The 19288-nt window shown below is 37.0% G+C and overlaps 1 protein-coding gene across 29 annotated transcripts in view; it reads right to left on the bottom strand.

The window, feature by feature from the left end:
• Nucleotides 1–19288, bottom strand: part of DLG2 (discs large MAGUK scaffold protein 2) — a 1000200-nt gene that overhangs the window by 273251 nt on the left and 707661 nt on the right. For all 29 annotated transcript variants that reach the window (XM_048294433.1, XM_048294432.1, XM_048294434.1 and 26 more), the window contains one exon: nucleotides 7343–7479. In XM_048294433.1, coding sequence (XP_048150390.1) covers nucleotides 7343–7479 — 137 coding nt within the window. The remainder of the gene's footprint in view (nucleotides 1–7342; nucleotides 7480–19288) is intronic.

The raw sequence follows: 19288 nt of genomic DNA, 5'->3' as shown, positions 1-19288 counted from the left end.
TAAAAGAGACAGTGGCAGGTATATTATGATAATTTGACATGAAGAACAGTGATAGAGCCTAACACTCAGAAGGGAGCTGCTGACAGGTTATGCTGTATTTTGACAGGTCTTCTATTAAAACAAAAATCTTATACCTAACTTCTATATATTTCTCTATCTTTCTTTGTTATGAAGAGCAATAACTTACATATACACCTTTAATAAATAAATGTCTTAAATTAATAGGCTGAGAGGAAGAAGAGACTGAAATTATGCCTTTCTTGTTTATGTGTTTCAAAACTGCCAGACACTTCAGATTCACGCATTTTAGAAATAAGACCACAAGGTTATCCTTTACCTCTTCTCCTTCCCACGCTGTCTGTACATTGTATCTACCTTTTTTTGTTTCATCCTAAGTTTTTTTGAAGTAGAGAAAAATCTCACATAATCTCACCCACTATACAGCTGCTGGAAAAAAATGGTCTCAGTCAAAAAGAGACACAAAATGAAATATCTTAGCACTGTCTGGATTTTGACTCTTTGGGCTTTTTAGAAGTGAATAAAAACAATTAAAACACAAATTGACTTGATGCAATTTCTTTTCCAAAGCCGCTGGGTTTTGGTTTTTTGGGTTTTTTTTGTAAATCTAGTTGATAAAAATCCATCACAAGAAACTTGGATGACACAGTTGTGCAGATTAGAAGACAAAGAGCCATTTTAGAAACAGAAAGTAAAGTATGATACATAGAAAACTTACGTTTGCTACGGCAGGTCCTACATCTTAACATTACGGGACAGATATTTTACCAACACTGTACAAATTACTGAAACCTCGAAGTTAAGACTTAAAGAGTCCAAGCAATTCTAAACTAAGATTTAACATCTGTGCAGTTCAGCATTGTGTTTATACAGTTAAAGATCCTAGAGTTCATGGCAAAGTTCATGTAAAATTAATTTTGTCCTGGACTGCTCAGTTCTCAGTAAACAAAGAAATAAAGAAAGACTCAAGGTACATCAAGAGAAAATAAACAAACAAACAAGCTTGTTGATTCATTCATAAAAAAGACAATCCTCAGTGGTGCCATAAGGTCTCTTTTAAGTGAGAGCTCTTTGAGAAGGAGATAAGATCACCTTCCTTAGCCATTTGGCAACATCTGCTTAGAGTTGCAGTACATAAAATATACAGTGCATTTCCAGGTTTCCTTCCGAAGGCAGTCCTTGCTCTGGATCTACAATTTCCATTAATAATCCCATGTGCATCAATCAATATATTTTCTGCTTTTTGACCATAAAACAGTGATCACAAATAAAGACATCTGTATGTATTCTGATACACAAAAAACTTAAATACTTATAAGAATTCTATTGTTAACACCGCCCACCAGATATTATTGCAAGATGACTGTAGTATGCAATTTTTTCTATAAGGGGATCTCTGGACATCATTCCTTAAAACATAGTACAGAGATGATAAAAATCAGGAAACACGATGTTGTAGCTGGTTTTTTATGGTAAGATTGACATATAGAGAAAAATCTCTCAATTGCCAAGAGAGACTATTGCTTGAGCTATTTCTTGTTTGCATAAAAGATGCCTATTTTAACAGAATTTCAAGTATTAAATCTGGTTTTTTTCGGTGGTTTTGGCCCAATAAATGCATGGTAGTGAAGTTTTACTTCTTCATGATGAGATGAACCTATATACTTTTGCATATAGCTTGCAAAAAAAGGGTTGAGTTAGAGGTAAAGAAGATAAAGAGTGGGAGATGTGCACAAAGTAAGAAATCAAAGTGTAGATGCCATGCAATCCTCTGAGAGGCTGAATTTTAGTGCAGAAGGGCTGACTTAAATCTGAGTGGGTAGAATGGGTACTGCATGCCAACTTTCTGGATCTAAGAAGCCAATTTAAGTAGCAACTAATTAAAGGGGAAAAAAACCCCTAAGGCAAATGCCAGAAAAGATATTTATCTGTGTGGTCAGTTTAGTCACAAAGTTGTACATTTGAGACACAAAATGCTGTGACAGGAGCCAAAGGAAAGGAGTCAGAAGGAAAATAGGCATGGAATAAGTGGGGCTTTTCTAATGGAAAAAATTCCCTTTAGTGAAAATTTAAAAACGCAAACAGCACCTGAAGGAAAAAAAAATAGGAAAGCTTTTTCTTTAAATAGAAAGTATGTGATATAAAGACATACTGATAATATGAGAAACAAATAAGGGAAAGAAATAATATAGCAGTAGAGGAGGAAATTAAAGATACAAGTCCAATCAAAGAAGCTATTTGAGTGATGCGGGAAATCAATAAGAAATGGTGCCAAAGATATAAAAAGACTGGTTTGGTTTTTTTTTTCCCCCTAAATAGCATAATCAGGGCAATGAAGTATAAACCTAAGCAAGAATGTTTTATTTGGAAGTTTTCCTAGATTCATATTGGAAATCAAAAGCTCTGAAAAGCAGCCAGAAAAGCTCAGAATCCCCAAAATGACTGTACAAGTGCTCTAAAAAATAATTTTATTCACAACAATATAAGCTGATATGAGAATAAGAGCTCTGGAGGAATAAGTCTGTCTTATTTAATTTTCCTTTTTTAAAGGGGATTCGTTCATTTCCTCTACTGATTTAGGCTAAGGAAGATTTGATTCACTCAGAGAATGAGACATAAGGGTGATCTTTACCTTACCAGTGGTAATGTTTGCTTTTCTGTAATATTTGACTTTTCATTCAGACAGTGGATTTGCCTGAGTGAACATATGCCAGTAAACACCTGCAGCCTGCTAGCTGTAAATCTAGAATGCTGATGGCCTTTTTAAAAACTCACTCTGACATAAAAGGCTGCAAAAAGTGAAGTGTTTTCCAGTGCTGAAGGCTAACCATTTGTACTAAGGATATAAATCTCTTTGCATTAACTAAATACTTAAATCCCATGGACTTGTTAGTTGCACAAATGCTGGACAGTTTTCTAAAAGATGATCCCACAAAGACAGCCAAAATCACTTTAAAAGGACACCTCAGATCAGAACCAGATGCTAATCTAGATGCATTTTGAATTACATGCTCTGATTTTATGCACTTTAATACAAACGTGATCCTGCATTTATTCACAATCTGGAAGAAACAGATACTGGTAGGGGAGGTAGGGGAGCCTATAAGGAACACATCAACAATTGCACAATGACAACGCCACTGCAGTCCTATGAAATAACACTTTTTTTTTTTTCAGAATGGAATTGGATGGAAAGCAAGCATAAATTTATGAAAATGAAAGTGACTCCTGTTTTTTCCTCATGTTTTCATCAAGAAAACAGAATCAAATTAAATCTCTTGTTATAGACAATCACTGATCTCTGTGACTACATGGGCCAAGATATGCCCCAAACATGCAAGGGTATTTTGGCATAGGAGATGTATTTTAGAAAAGCTCATAGTTATTAAAGATAAATACTAATTTTTTTAATAAACCCTAATGGTTTTAGTATTTTCCCTGAAAAATGCCTTGCTTCTAGCCATTAGTGTTGTCATATACTAGTAAAACCACACACATTTATACTGATCTCTCATTTATTCATTCTCTAGATAACTAACTCTTCCAAAGTAAGATGGTGGTATGAGATTAAAAAAAAGTAATTATCATCTGAGTTGTAATAACTGAAACAATTTTTCAGCTTTTCCTGATCATCAATAGCAGTGACCTTGAGGAGGTGAGAAGTGCATCATGTTTGGGGGTGACACTTCATTTCACTGTGAGATACTCGAAGGCAGGACTGCCACAGACTGTGAGAAGGGCCTGAAGAAGACTTTATGTTCAGCAGGAGGAAACAGTAGGTACTGCCCTGGCACAGGCTAACCCCCATCAATAGCACAGGCTGGGCACTGACAGCCTGGCACCATCTCTATGGAAAAGTGCTTGGGGCTCCTGACGGATGGCAAGCTGGGCATGAGCCAGCTGTGTGTCCTGGCAGCAAAGAGGTCAACAGCACCCTGGGCTGGATAAGCAGGAGCAGAGGTTGGAGAACCAGCAAAGGATTATTCCCCAATAGCCCACACTCATTAGCCTGTACCTGGAAACTGTTCAGGTTTGGTTCCTGCACTGTAGGAAAAATAACAAAAGGAGGCAAGTTGAGAGGTGTACTACTGGGATGGTTGGGGATCTGGTGAGCACAATATGAGGGATCTCGGTGTTCTCAGCCTGGAGAAGAGGTTCCTCTGAAGACAACTAATAACAGACCCCCAGTGCTTATAGGAAGATCATCAAGGCAGAGCTAAGATTTTCAGAGCCACATGTAGTAACAGGATGAGTGACAGCAGGCTGATGTTGAAACAAGAGAGGGTCAAACAGGTTATCAGGAAAAGTATTTTGCTCAGGAGGACAGCTGAGCTGTGGAACAGGTTTCCTAGAAAGCCTCTGCAAACTCCATCCTTGGAGATTTTTGAGATTCAATTGGATAAATCCCCAAGCAACCCTGTCTGGCCCTATAGCTGACTCTGAATTACCATGTTGGTCTGTGATGCTCTCTGTATATGATTTACTTTTCCTCCTTTCCAGAGGAGAGAGAAGTGACCTCTCTGAGACACCCACTGCAGTGGGATTCTCACCACTGGCATTACCATCAGCAGAACAAGACATTACCACAGGCATTACCACCAGAACACAGTGAGGGAGTATTTTTCTCCTAGCTGTTAAGTCTTCAGAGAAGAGCTCTGGTCTTCTCCTTTCATATATACCTAGAAAAAACACTCAGTTTTTGGGTTAAACATGCTTTCACCAGTAATTTTCCAAACAGGTACCTCGGGCTTATTATACAATGGAGCATTTTCCTGTGCAAGTGCTCAGGAGTCCTAAGCGCAGGCTTAGTGCCACAGAAGCATAACTGCCTAACATGTCCTGGTACAGATTTCACAATAATCACAATGTATTATTTACATAATACATCTTCTGAAATGCTTACCACACTATGGCCAATCTTCATTTAATAACAGTAGGGTTATCAAGCTGCAAAATGCTCAGGTGGCCCCTTCTTGTTTTACATTTCAATAATTTCAATATTAGTTTTGATTTTGAATCTACACTTTTATTACATCTTAAATTTAAATTAATTTGATTTGCACATTCTTCGGGACCTGAAAGCGTTTCACACAAAATTATCAAAACGCAGATACAAAAATTAAACAAGCTACCCAGCAGCTGCTGAGAATTCCAGAAGGATGACAAATTCTCTTAAAGTCTATAGAGAAATGATGGAAAAAACCAAAGATCAAGAAAGGATGCACTACTGAGAAGGAAAAAATGAAAAAGAGGAACTGTTCAAATGTATAATCAATAAGAAATCAGTGAAGCAGGACTGTATAGATGACAAGGGTAATACTGTGTTGAAACACTGCCAAAAGAAAGCAATTAATTCTTTCACTCACTATTCATAAAGGAACATGAAGTTAGTGCCATGAAATGACAGAAAATTCACAAATTAGGACAGAAAAATACTGAAGGTACAGAAGTTAAAAACAAATCAGCGTGTCTTGTTGGAGAGAATCAGGAAACATGGCTGCAATCTGCATGAATTTTAGAAAAAGATTTTGATCTTGTGCACATATCTCCAAATATGCAATGATTAAGGTATACAAAGAGTAAGCTGACTAGTATTTTCTTATGCAACAGTGAAAAGCTTGGTCTGGAAGTGCATAACTAGAGGTGAGCAATACTTTGAATGATTTTTTTTTTTGCTCATTTTACATGCCGTGATAAAAGGACACAACACTAAGTAAAGAAACAGTACAGACTGAAAGGAAAGAACAAAGACATCAAACACAATGCAAATGACCTCTGCCCATTTTCAGAAGCATAAACTTGTCACGATGAAGAAACATCTATATCTGACTGCAGTGAATCACAGATTTAGGGCTGAGATGCTTAATAGACTAATCCTGTAAAAATCTGAAAAGAATTAACTTATTCACAGTGGTATATAAAATACTATATTTCTATTCAAATTCGTTCTGATGAAGTTACACTGGGGAGGGTGAATGTGGGGGGTTTGTATCTATTTGGTTTTCTTTTATATATATATATATATATATATATTTACTATCTCATGTGAAGTGGAAGGAATTAAGAGTAAAGTAACAAAAAATTGTGGATGACACAAAAACTGCAAGGAATTCTCATTAGGGTAAAAACCAACAGGCAACGGCTGAACAGAAGCGGATTTGCAACAAGTTGCAAATAACTGAAGCGCATATTAGGCAAATAAAAATATACATTTCTACACCAAAAAAAAGCCAAAACTAAATTCTCCAACATTGACTTGAATTTTACTATGCTGAGATTCTGCAAATAAAAAATGCCAAAGAAATTTTGAGTTCTAGTTTCATTTTGCTTTGATTTTGCTAACACCAGTTGATTCTTAAGCTGTTTTATCTATACACTTGGGTTAAAGAAGACAAGGAGTCATCAACCCAGCAACCAAGTGCCTTTCCAGTACTGTTTAGTACTCTGTATAAATTATTGGTCATCATCCTATGTGACTGGAACACAGGGTCCCTAGCCAATAAAGAAAACCTCAAATAGGCACAGCTTTGCAGGCAGCAATTTTTTACTGCTTAAACAACACATCACAAAACAAGGTTACTGCTGTATAAGGTTTTTTTCATTTCTCTTATTAAAAGAATATTTCTCTATCTGCTGAAATCTATGCAAATGCATTGACATGAATACAATTTGACATAGATGAACTTGTGCTGATTCACCAGGGCCAGGATATCCCCCTCAATGTTGAATTAAACAAACTGTGAGTGGGAAAGCATTATCTATGAGAAACAATGAATGAGCACAGCACATCGCAGAAAAAATTTCCTGAACTGAGTTCCATCAGAAGAATACACTTCCTCGAGGGAAAATTTCCGAAATGTTTTGGGGTTTTTTAACATCTACATGGAACATGTAGATAAAGCATTCCTACAGGTACTGAAATGTACTGCTACATGTGAGTCAGTTACAGGCACATTTTGACAGCTTTCAATTTGCTTACAACAGTAGAATCAGTACTACCTGAAAAAACAATTTGTTTAAAGTCTTCTAAGATTTATGGTGCATTTTGCCTTGTCACTTATGTGCATAATACATTTATTCTCTTCTCTGTAAAAGGCTTGTCAAAGAAATATAATACACTGCCTTCATAAAATGATAGTTTTCCAGAGGAATGCTTTGTTAACTTTAGTCTCAGAAATATATGACAAAAATGGAAAAATTAAGATGATGGAAATATAATTATTATAGCAGTTGTATTGGTTAACTCCAGAAAGATGTATGGTGAATGAAAGTCCTTATATGAACTTTCAGCTAAATAAATGTGATTTAAATTTGTCATACTCACCATAAGAAGTCTATCTCCAACCTGCAATCTCCCATCTTTTTGCGCAGCTCCCCCATCAATAATCTTGGTGACATAAATGCTGTTGTCTCCAGGGATGTGTTGGTTTCCCACTCCTCCTGCAATACTGAATCCCAGACCTGGAAAAGATATTGTAAACAAAACATTAGCGATACAACATTTAACATTAAAGAGAAGTGGAAGAGTAGCATATACACTGTAAATTTTGAGTATTTCTTTGAAAATTACAAACAGCATACTCTTTCACTTTCCCTGAAAGGTCAGGGACAAAACTAGAGTAAGGAAATTCTATGTCACTCACAATGGAAGGTAGAGACAAAAATAATTGCATCACAGTGATGATTCTATGCACCCTCCTCACTGGGGTCCAGTGCAGCCTACGTCAAGAGGTTATGGCCCAGCTTGCCATGGCCAGCAATAAAACTCTGAAACTTGGAATTTATTTTGTTAAATATTGGTATAAAATACATCACCATCTGTCAGAACAAAATGAAAGATGCTCTGATTGTCCACACAATTTGAAAAATACTTGGAAAGGTCTAGCACAGGTTTTGCAAATTTATGTAGTACCACAGTAAAGGGTCATTGAAAATAAAAGAGAAAAGGTGCAGATGTTTGATTTTAAGTGTGGGTTTTTTTCTAGGACACAAATCTTTGGCTATGGATACATAAAGTAAGAAAGCAATAGTCCTTTGTACATATGTAATTTCTATTCAGTGATCTGTGAAATTCCTAGATAAACACTCAAAATCCCAAACTTTGGAACAATGTCAATAATACATGCTGACATGATTCAAGAAAAGGAAGGTAAAATAAACAGATGTTGGGGGAAGAAAAAAAGACAGTTCTCCCCTTTTCCTGTATTTCTTATCCTCTGACACATTGCACATATAGAGAAATCACTGCTTTAATTTTTTGGAACATTTTTATCTCTCAATCAAAGAAAAGACAGAAATCACTGTGCTTGATTTCCCATAAAAATTAACTTCATACAGCTAACTTTTCAGAGATTGTATAGCTAATGGGAACTTCCAGCTGAACAGAGAAGCTGTTACTGACAATAACCTGCTTAGATTATTGCTTCAGCTAGGGATTTCTCTTTTAGCTGTACAGAAAAACAGTTATATCTATTTAGAGAGTAATCACTGGTTTTATCTATGAAATCTATGCTGTTCACTCATTCCGAAAAGAAACATGTTGGTAGTAGCTGTAGCCTGAGCAGTAAAATGCAGTAGTAAAAAGTGAGTTGCCTGAAATCTGGCATTTCATCACAAACTCAAAAGGGAGACTGCTTGGACAATAAAAATTAAGGGACAGTATATTTAATATACAAAACATTTTTTTAGCAGCTGTATGAGTACAGGGATAGGGGGATTTTGAGTGAATTAAATATTTTAAATTTTTTTCCCCACATTATTTTCATCTGATCGTTATTTTAGCTTCAAAAAGATGTGAGGTCAGATACCAAAATGGACTACTTAATGGATAGTGCCAAAGCAGTAAATTACAAAAAGAAACCTTTGAATTTATATCTCAGATTGAAACACTACTTAATTAATTGACTATTAACAATACACATGAAGTTAATTCAGAAGTATGGGGTAATTAAAATAAAGCTTTATTGAATTTCCAGCTAAAGCTGGCAATCACTGTTACTGTTTATGTGCTACTGTCACTACAAGAATTAAAAGATTACAATTTTTCAGCATGGAAAAATTTTTTCTGGAGACTACTAAGAAAGAAGAGAAAAGATATTCTAGTAAAACATCAAGAACGGAAATTTTATTTAAAACACTAGTTGTGGACAAGGAACAATGACTGAATAATATTTCTTGGTGACATAATTATAATGAATTTGATCCAAACTCCATCTGTATAGGCTTCTACCAGTAAAGATCTGAGAGTATTCCAGAATGATGGTGGGAGAAAATGAGTAGGCTAGACCTCAGCCAGAGGGCTTTCTTCAGCTCCACTGCTCACCTAGGGCATGACCTCGGGAAGATTAGGTGTGCTTTGATCCCCTTCTCTTCCCTTTACTGACACTGCACACGTGTAAAGGGCAAGGTCATTTCTGGACACACAACTGGCCTGTACTTTGCACAAAGAGGGTCCTAATTCAGCCTGGTCCTGCTGCAATACAAGCAAGTAGCAGCCAAGATAATCACTTGCATTTTCTGCAGTGCTGAGTGGGGTGCTTGGCTTGCTGTTTGCATGGCTGTAGCACAACAGACATACAAACCATAGAACAAAAGAGCACTAACACAGGCTACTCCCATTTCATGATGCTCACCTACCATGAAAGGAATAACTTTTTCTACTACAGTCTACATAAAATTTAGATGTGATACACTGAGTGGGCCTACGCTGTGTTTATAAGCAGGGTCTGACTTTGGGCATCCAAAAAACCAGCAGTGATTATAGAAAGGTTTAAAAGAGCAGAACAAGATGAGGTAACACTGTGGGGAGCAAAGGGAGAGTGGGTTGGAGAAAAAACTGAGGAAGAGAAAAATTTTCCATGTCAGTCAATAATGATTTAATTTCATTGCTTAATCATACTTGCCCTCTTTAAAAGATTTGTTCTTGAAAAGAACAGGGAATGGAACAATGGCCCATTTAATTTTATTTAAATGACTTCTGCTAATTGCTAGGGCACACGGCAAGTATATGACACAAAAACTTTTGGGTAGTATTCATACGGCCAAATGACATCAGAAAACTATGCTTATCATTTATACTACCTGAATGATAAATGAAAATTCATTAAGAGCTTTTAAAGCATGATTCATCTCATCTCAGCAAGACAACTGAAAGAGATGAGGTGAATCACACTTTTGGTTTCTGAAGGCTGGGGTCTGGATGTGGGAAGAGATGAGTGGGAAGATCTGTGCTATGAAAGTTCACAATTTGAGTTCATTTAGACTGAGGGTTTCTGTTTTAAGACTTCAGAAAGGTTTGCTCAACGCTGGTATGCATCCCTGGTCACTCACTACATCAGATTAGAGTTATATCAGATTCTTACTCTGTTTTAAAAGGAGAGAATCATTCAAACAATTGGGAACAAATCAACAAGGTATGTTTTCTAAATGGTATTTTGCACTGTTCCATTGAATTAACCCCCAGCCCCCCACCCCCCCAAAACCAAAACAGCATATCTGATAGCAGAACCTTTTTCATGTTGACTCTTTTGGTTAGGAAAACATTTCTATCAGAACACAGAAGATCAGGACTTGATCACTTCCTCTTTGGCTGATGTGCAATCTTCTTCATAGAAACAGCTGAGCTTGGACAGAGTGCTCAAATTCCTCACAAGAGGAATTAGACGGAGGATAAATTCAGAATGGAGTTGAGGAAGAAATGTTTTAGGATGATGGTAGTGAGGCACTGGCACAGGTTGCCCTGAAAAGTTGTGGATGCCCCATCCCTGGAATTGTTCAAGGCCAGGTTGAACAGGGCGTTGAACGACCTGGTCTAGTGAACGATGGGGTTGGACCTTAAAGATACCTTCTAATCCAAACTAGTCCATGTTTCTATGGTTCAGTGAAGAAGAGACTACTTCAAGAGGGAAAAAGAGAGAAAGCTGGACTTAATACTGGTGCACAATCACTGAAGAGGGTAGGCCCATATAAGATTGACTCAATGTGTAAACTAGGAAAGTTGAGTCAAACCTCATTTCCTTCCACTTCCTCTGATCACTGATCCTGTGAATGTGTAATAATCCAATGAAACAGGACATTACTCAAATCAGAAAGAGGAAAAGGGACAGACAAAAGCTATTCCATCAAAACTGGAAACTACAGAAAAAAATGGTGCTATTAATAAGTCAAATATATTCAGTCATATCTTTTCCTGGGATTATTAGTAAAAAAACCCCCATTAAAATATTTGAAAGATTAACAAAGCAAAAAAAAAAGAAAAAAAGAGTTGCAGCCGAAGAAAAATTCTAAGGCTTCCCAAGTCTCAATCAATTTCAGAAAAAAAACAAACAAACAAACAAACAAAAAAAAACAAACAAAAAACAAAAAAAAAACAAAAAACCATACTGTGACTAACATCTACTTTGCATCATTTTTTGTACCAGATACATGTTTTACATACCTCTCTATTTTAAAAACATAACATGTTCCAACTGCTTTTCTGGTAAAAGTAGGCTTGGAAGCTCCCTGTATAATTAGTCCAGCAAAGTTGCCTCTATGTGATAATAATAAAATCTCTGTTTAAGACACAGTGGGTGAATTACACTGCGGGCATACTGCTTTGCAGTAACCAGGGAGGGAGCCTAAAAGATCAACTGCAGCTATGTAATGTCAGCTTTCTAATGAGAAGTGAAGTTAAAGAAACTCAGTCAGAACCCCAAAACGGATGTTGCCTTTTGCTACTATCCTACAGAGAGAAACAAGCTTATTTTAAAGCAGCAAACAGAATGAGGATTTTCGGATAGAAATCCAACATGAGTTTCACAGTTCCCAAAAAGGGGAAGCCAAAGAAAGCAGCATTTAAGTCACAACCTTAAAATATAGTTAAGAAGTGTTTGATTTTCAGGTAGTTAACCAAAACAGTGTGCTTTAGAGACATAAAACAGGTAATTCCTAATTCCTAGCTAAACCACAGTATACCTTACCTCATAACCAACCTGTGAGCATAGACTTAGTGAAACCACAACAGGCATAGGACTTTTAACAGAAATATTATCATAACAACAAATGAAGTGTGAATGGGAATATGAATGTAAGCACGAGAAGAAAGACCAAAGGTTAGAGAAATCATGTGTATCGACAGTACAAAGCATTCCAAGCAATAAAAATCAAAATGAGTCATTTTTGTCAAGCCTGGAAAGAATGTCCAGACTCCGTAAGACCACTGAACAGGTGTCTTGTCAGCAGAAGACCCTGTACCATGACAGTGGGATGTTGGCAGCAAAACTGCAGCATGTGACACCTGCCGTTCTCTTGCCTGTAAGCCCAACAGGGAAGCAGATCATTTCAATAAAGACGTGTGTTTCCTAAATGAAAAAAAAACGGCAAATGAGCAGCTTCTTTTGTCTAAGACTCAGAGACTGAAGAAAGGAGTATATTCAATATAAAGGACCACCAATAGCAACAGTAGATTCCTAGAGGGTATAAATAATTTCTCCAAAAATCAGTCAGTCCTTGGTTGCCAATCAAGAAAATGCCAGGAGATGTGGTAAGGGCTTGATGTCCCATGTCCTTTGTGTCACTCACAAGTGAGCCAGACCACCACAGCCCATGCATACTGGGGGATGTGGATGAAATGGAGAGTGAATGAAATATATGAAAGGAAGATGGTTAACTTATTCAGAGGTTTCATGAATAAATGTCACTACTTCTCCCTACACGGTCTCTCATTGCTTTTTGTCACATTTATTTTCTACAGGTGTGAAACAAACCGATTTGCTTCAGATCACTGTGTGAATTCAGATTTTAAGAAACTATTTCATGCAGCAAAACAGAAAATACCACCAGAAAGGCCCCATGCCACAAGTTTCCCCACTGAGGCCCTTCCCTGATGCTGCAAGCCTGGCTGCTCTGTGGCATGTGACACATCGACCATGCTCCTGCGAACAACTGGACATGGCACTGAGGAACTCAAAGTGGGGCAGCTCCTGCCTTTCCAAGGACCAGCACTTCTACAACTCAGCTACAAAAGATGCACCTTGGTTTTGTTTTATTGTTTAAACTGTCAAACCTGGAATAATGAAGTCCAATCCATGTTTCTAATGAATCAAGTTCCACTTGCAGAGAGGAAAGGAACATGGGTAAAGTAAAATGCGTTGACTGATATAATGATTGACTTGTTTTGACAGGTACCACTGTTATGTCCAGTTTATAGGAGTAAACAAACTACAAAAATGTTAATTATAAACAAAGGAATAGCAGGGAATGTCTCCCCATGCCCTTTGTTCAAGCCTCTTGTTGCCAATTTCAGCTTTCCTAGAGGACACATACAGCACATATTTACAATAACCTCACAACTGTGGACATTTAATATGCTTGTTATAACTGTGACTTATGATTATTGTTCCTTATTGACAGTAGATTCCTCTTTTATTTGGTGCATACAAAAATAAAATACATCACAAAATAAAAACTAAAATTTGTGTCACAATAATTACACGATGTTACAAGGAGGGACAGATCTTCCTCTACAGAGCTCTCTCTTTTTTTTTTTGTCAGCCTATGAATTAGTTCTTGAGAAACTATTAATCCCAAGTATATGAAGTCACTTTCTCTCATCTCCTTCGTTTTGTAGCAGTAGAGTCAAGTATCAATTTATTTGAGTGAGTTCTTATAACAATTCTTATGCCTGATGCATGTGACAGTTTATGCCAGAAGGACTTATGTAAATAAAATTTGACTACATTCTGTTCTGTGGATGAAAAAGTCAATCTAAAGTACAGTATGATTCATAAAATTTTTACTAATATTCATAACATATTTAAAAGCTGTCTACTTTCACTGCCATTGTTAATTCTTGTTTCAGACCCTGCCCCCAGATCACTTCAGAGGGCTCTTTTTGTAACCCACAACTGGATAATAGCCTAGACCACAAAGAAGGCCCAAGCCCCTACACATCTAACACAGCATATTGTTATCTGGTGTTTCTTTCTAATGGCCTTGGGTCAAAAACTTCAAGCATCTTCCTTACTGTTTTGACATTTTCTTTCAGAAATATCTAGTGTTTTGGGTTATTTCCCAGTTGGTGTCAGATAGAATAAAAATGATGTACAGTGCCACTAGGTAAGAAGAATATTGTCCAAAAGCACCTTACACAAAGAGAAAATGGTTGTTCCCCTAACACTGTATGGCATTATATATTCATGCCTTCAGGTATTTATCCAACTGTTTTCACACATTTCCTTTGTTCTTGCCCATAGCCATTTTTATAGTTAATATTTCCATTAATCCCTACATTCCAGCTGCCAGTGCATCACCTCTCCATACTACTGAAGCACCAGGGATGCCAGATTACAGGACAGCCTCCTACTACTCGAGGATCAAACTGAGCAGCACACACAGTGCTCCCACCAAGTATGGCCAGCGTGTCCACGAGAGATGCTATGGCTGGATGCTGCTTGGCACCTGGGATTATACAGCAATCAAAGAGAATCCTTTCCTTGCAAATGATCACTGATACTTTTCTGTATGGAGATTTTGGTTGAGGCTTTAATAGAAATTAAAGAGTAAAATTTTTCATCTTTTATTTGCCTTTACCTGCATTAATTTTTAGTTCTGCAAACTCAAATTTTTAAAATAAACTTCAATAATATGGTTAGATCTAATTTTAAATATTCTTGATTTAACAAAAAGAAAAAATATCATTGACATTTAAAACATTATAGTGACACAAACTTGCTGCACAGTCCAGTGCAAGACTGTGCAGAGGTGTGTCCTTCATTCTTGATGAAAACAGAGATATTAATCTCACTGAGATTAAAATGGCTTCAAGACACTGCTGCATATGCACATTCATACTATCACAAAGAGTTCTCTGAAGGACTGAAAGCTTGGAAAAATGGCAGCCAGCTACAACTCAAGAGGAGAGACTCTGGTGGTAGCTGCTATCTGGTGATGGAGTGATGGCAGACTGATTTTCATGCCTTTGATTGAGAATATCGAAGCAGCTTTTCAGCATATGTAATTTTAAAATTTGGCTACCATGCTGCTAACTACAATTCCTTATATCTGTTCCAAAACAGCTTCCTGCTGAGATGTCCTGGAAAACCCCTGCCCACCACCACATTCTCTGAGCTTGCTCTTCTGCTGGGGGCAGGGGAATGCAAAGCATTACCTCTTCTCTTTGGACACAAAGGGTTCATCAACATCATCTGAGACCCACAGAAGTCAGAAACACAGATGAGCCCAGAATATGGAAAAATATCATCTGGATATTTCAGGGATTTTCCTGCTAAGTTACTCAGCTGCAGCCTCAGAAGCACATATAAACAACCCTTTCCCAACTACTTTTTCATTCTTAGCAGCATCAAAATCAAACATTGTAGCCAAATTTATTAGATTACAACATGAAAGAAAGAAATCTGTTCTCAGGAGACAAAGTTACACTCCTTGGCTCAAAAAAAAATCATTTACATTTCCAGCCAGAAAGGAAATGATGGGAAATTGAGATTATGATGCAAATGTTAATAAAGCTGCAAGGCAGTGAGTGCATGTTTAAGAACAATCATGCTGTAGGTACAGTAGATAAAGCATTGGTTTACGTTATCATAACAGTAAAGCTAATCTTTCTGTAATCTTTAATAAATCCTTGAAAACACATTGTTAAATTACCCTGCTATTAGTAGGAATTTGTAAAAAGTTCTCTAACAAGCAAATGAAAACAATCCCTTCTTTTCTATTGTTTTGCAGTTTAATGTTTTTCCTATTATGATTTTTTTGCCTGCATATATTTATACCTAAAGATACATTCTCCTTAGATGTAGTAGAAAAGAAAGGAAACAGCAAGTTAGGAGAATACACTTTGAGCCTCATTAGAAGTTGTGCTTATTCTATATTTTTACATTTATTCAAATTAATTAGGAATAAAATTCCCAGAAAGCATAGACAATGAGCAGTGGCCTAATTGCACAACAGTAATTCTTAAGAATACTTTACAATTTGACTTGAAAAGATCAGGGAATCTTCCTAATTATTCACAATAATATGACTTTTAAAGCATTAATGAGAATTCAAGTTCACTAAAAATCATATTAAATCACACTGTCACAATTTTACCAGTGTAAGTGAAAGAAAAAGAAAATTATTTCATTTTTGACATATACTGGCACTCCAAGAATTATGGCAAGCAGTTTGGTTTTTTTGGAAATAAACACACCATACACCAAGTCTAAACATTTCATGTTAAGACCAGACAAATTAGGTTTTTAAAGAAGTGAAGATTAGTGTTGTGAAATAGAAAAATCCAAGATCTGCCACTTAGGAACAGGATTAACTGCTGATAGCTGATGTTTTTAAATGCCTTTCTCTTCTCACATCTCCATATGCCTACAACTGAACTGAATGAATGGTCACTTCCTTTTCACGCAGGAAGCTTTTGTATATTTTTGGTGCACTCACAAAGAAAAACAATCCTCACATCCAGAGGCACTAAAAATCAGAATCCTTGATTAGGGTAGACATCATCCTGCCTGGTGACAGGATCATTTATATCTTGCAGGGAATAATGTTAAACACAGCAGAAGCAGACTGTATGGCTGAATGTGATATGAATGGACTGCTAAAGGCTACCCAGTTTTTTCTCACACTTCTTTTTCTACATTACCAGCATTTTTTTTGCAAGAGGTTTTTGGCTTTGCTTTGTGTTTTGGCTTTGTTTTGAGTTTTTAAATCCCATCCTCACCCCTGCTCTTTCATTCACTTGGGCAAAAATCAACTGGATTATACACAACTACAGATGTAGAAGACATCCTGGGAAAGTGTCCAAAGCCAGGTTGGATGAGGTTTTCAGCAACCTGGTCTGGTGGAAGGTATCACGCCCATGGCAAATAGGATGGAATGCAATGATCTTTAAGGTCCCATCCAGCCCAAACCATTTCATGATTTTAAGCAGCCAGTTGTTCTAATTAGCAGCAAAAAGCCAGGTGGGAGGTTGCACGGTGCATTTTTTAAATTGTCATATGCTGACCCAAAAACTCACTAGTGCCAAAAAAGACAACTCTGATGTGCTCCCTGCCTTCTTTCCCACTGCCTGCCTTATGTTAGCCATGAAAATTTTCTAGCCAGATGGCAAATTGAAAATGGTGTGAAAACCAAGCCAAATTAACCTGAATCACAGACCAGGTGCATATTGACCATCATTCACAGAGATGGCAGCAGTAAGAGCTGGCAGATGAGGATGGTGTTGGGTTCACATGTCCCTTTGCTGGCAGCACACTTTCGTACGTGGCCCCTCATTGTAAATCTGTGACTCCTATGGAGAGCAGTGCAACGTCATCACTGCTGCCCTGCAAACAATTTGAAGGATGTGGGAAGAAGGAAAGATGCAGGGACAGGAGCAAGTAGCTGAAGTGAGTAGGACAGAAATGTCTGTTTAGGCTAGTAATGCACCTGAAAAACAGTCAATAAAAATAGGCCTTTACAGCATGAGTCTTATTGGGAGAAAAGGGAAAAATAAAACTGCTCTCCTAAGCTTAAGAGAGAGAAAGAGAAGTTAACAATCATAGGTTTGTAATGCTCTTGAGAGCTAAGCCAGATCTATAGTGGAAGAAAACAGTGTAGTAACAATAATGCTTATTCAGTATTTCAGCAATTTTTGCTCTGGAAGATACACAAGTACTATGACCCTCTTTTCCTGGCTGGAGACTCTAATATCAAGTCTTTAACTCACGCTTTCAAGAGAAGCACAAGGCTTGAGAATGTTGGATTTAACCACCTTTGAGTGCATTGTGAGAATGTCTAGAGTACAGCTACGCATGCAGGTTGAAAGCAGGGGGAAATCAAATTATCTCTACTGTCCCATTTTTTTTCAAATTTTTAAAGCAATTAGTGTCATTATCATAAATATGCCCTTATAGCCACATTTATTTTAACTGCATCTCCTGCTAAAAATGCCATTTCCCATTAATATGTAACTGATAATCAACCAGCTCTCTAAAGTTTTAATTTTGAGAAGTATCTGGAAATGAGATCAACATGGCAGATCTAGATTCCTGGTATAAAACCAAGAGAAGTTCCCTTTCCCTGACTGTCTCCTCTCTTCCACAGACAATTCAACAAAATCTTGAAGCCTTTTTTTTCCTTTTTCACTCACTGTTCGTGCTCTTAAAGTTCACTTGACCTTAATTCCTGATCCTACATTCAGACACATAATGTTTGGGCAAAGGAAAAAAGTAACAGGGCATGGCTCGTCTGCAGTGCCAAGAGACAGGCAGGCAGTTACAGAAACCTGCAACGACTGCAAGGAGACGATCCAAAGAGCCTGCTATTGTTTTTACATTATATATTAACTTGGGTTTAAATCCTGAAACATGGATCACTTTCCATGCACAAAGTACACGAGCTGTTTCAGGTGTAGGAACCAAATTTATGCTGACAGTCGACCACAGTTTGCCAGTCATTAACAAATAGTACCTATGTCATTTTCTGCACAAATTACTGTAATTACTGGAAGCAGCACAAGATATTCATCTCCTAATAATTCAAATGAAAAGCATTTGCTCCTGTAGATGTACACACCAAGATCTGCCTTAAAGTAGCTATTACTTTTTGATGAGATATTAAATTTTTTAAGTCTCTGTACTACGTAAATCTGTGCTTTTCCCGCCACTTTTTTTCTGATATAGGTTAATTTTTGAAATCTACAGACTTGACACAGGAGAAAATTATTCCAATTCAGGGAGAAATGCTGTTCGCTTTTTATAACATTAGGTGATATATCTTTAACTGAGTATATCTGTGTCTGCTAAGTTGAATGGCTCTTTGAGACAAATATTTAATAATTTGTCACCAATAAAATGGAGACAGAAGGAGCAGTCTGTCAGTTTGGGATCTTTTTAACAACCATACATGTCAGGGACAGACTCATCAGTTTCTTTTATTTGTCCTCCATCTGATGAGGGAAATTTATCTTCTCATCCCTGTTGCAAAGTTGAACAGAACTACTTTATTGAAAAGCTCTTTGTCAATTATGTTGAAGCTTGAAAATAAAAAATGAAATCAAAGTTCATCTTGCAGCCTCTTATGTATTTGCAATCAACCCATAAATAATCAATCTGTCATCCATTCAGTTACTTCCTTCTTAAAAAACTGAGAGAAATCAAGGCACAAATGTACATGTAATTTTGCTTTTTTATCTAAGGCCATTTACAGGGACATGATAGTAAAAGTTGAACAGGTATATAAATGATACAGAGAAGGAAAAGAGATGGTGCTTATTCAACAGAAGTAATAAGGCAAA

The sequence above is a fragment of the Corvus hawaiiensis genome, chromosome 2 (genome assembly GCF_020740725.1).
Source record: "Corvus hawaiiensis isolate bCorHaw1 chromosome 2, bCorHaw1.pri.cur, whole genome shotgun sequence".
In the NCBI taxonomy this organism is placed as follows: domain Eukaryota; kingdom Metazoa; phylum Chordata; class Aves; order Passeriformes; family Corvidae; genus Corvus; species Corvus hawaiiensis.
Note: the sequence above shows the minus strand (reverse complement) of the source record. Positions and strands in the feature narration are given on the sequence as shown.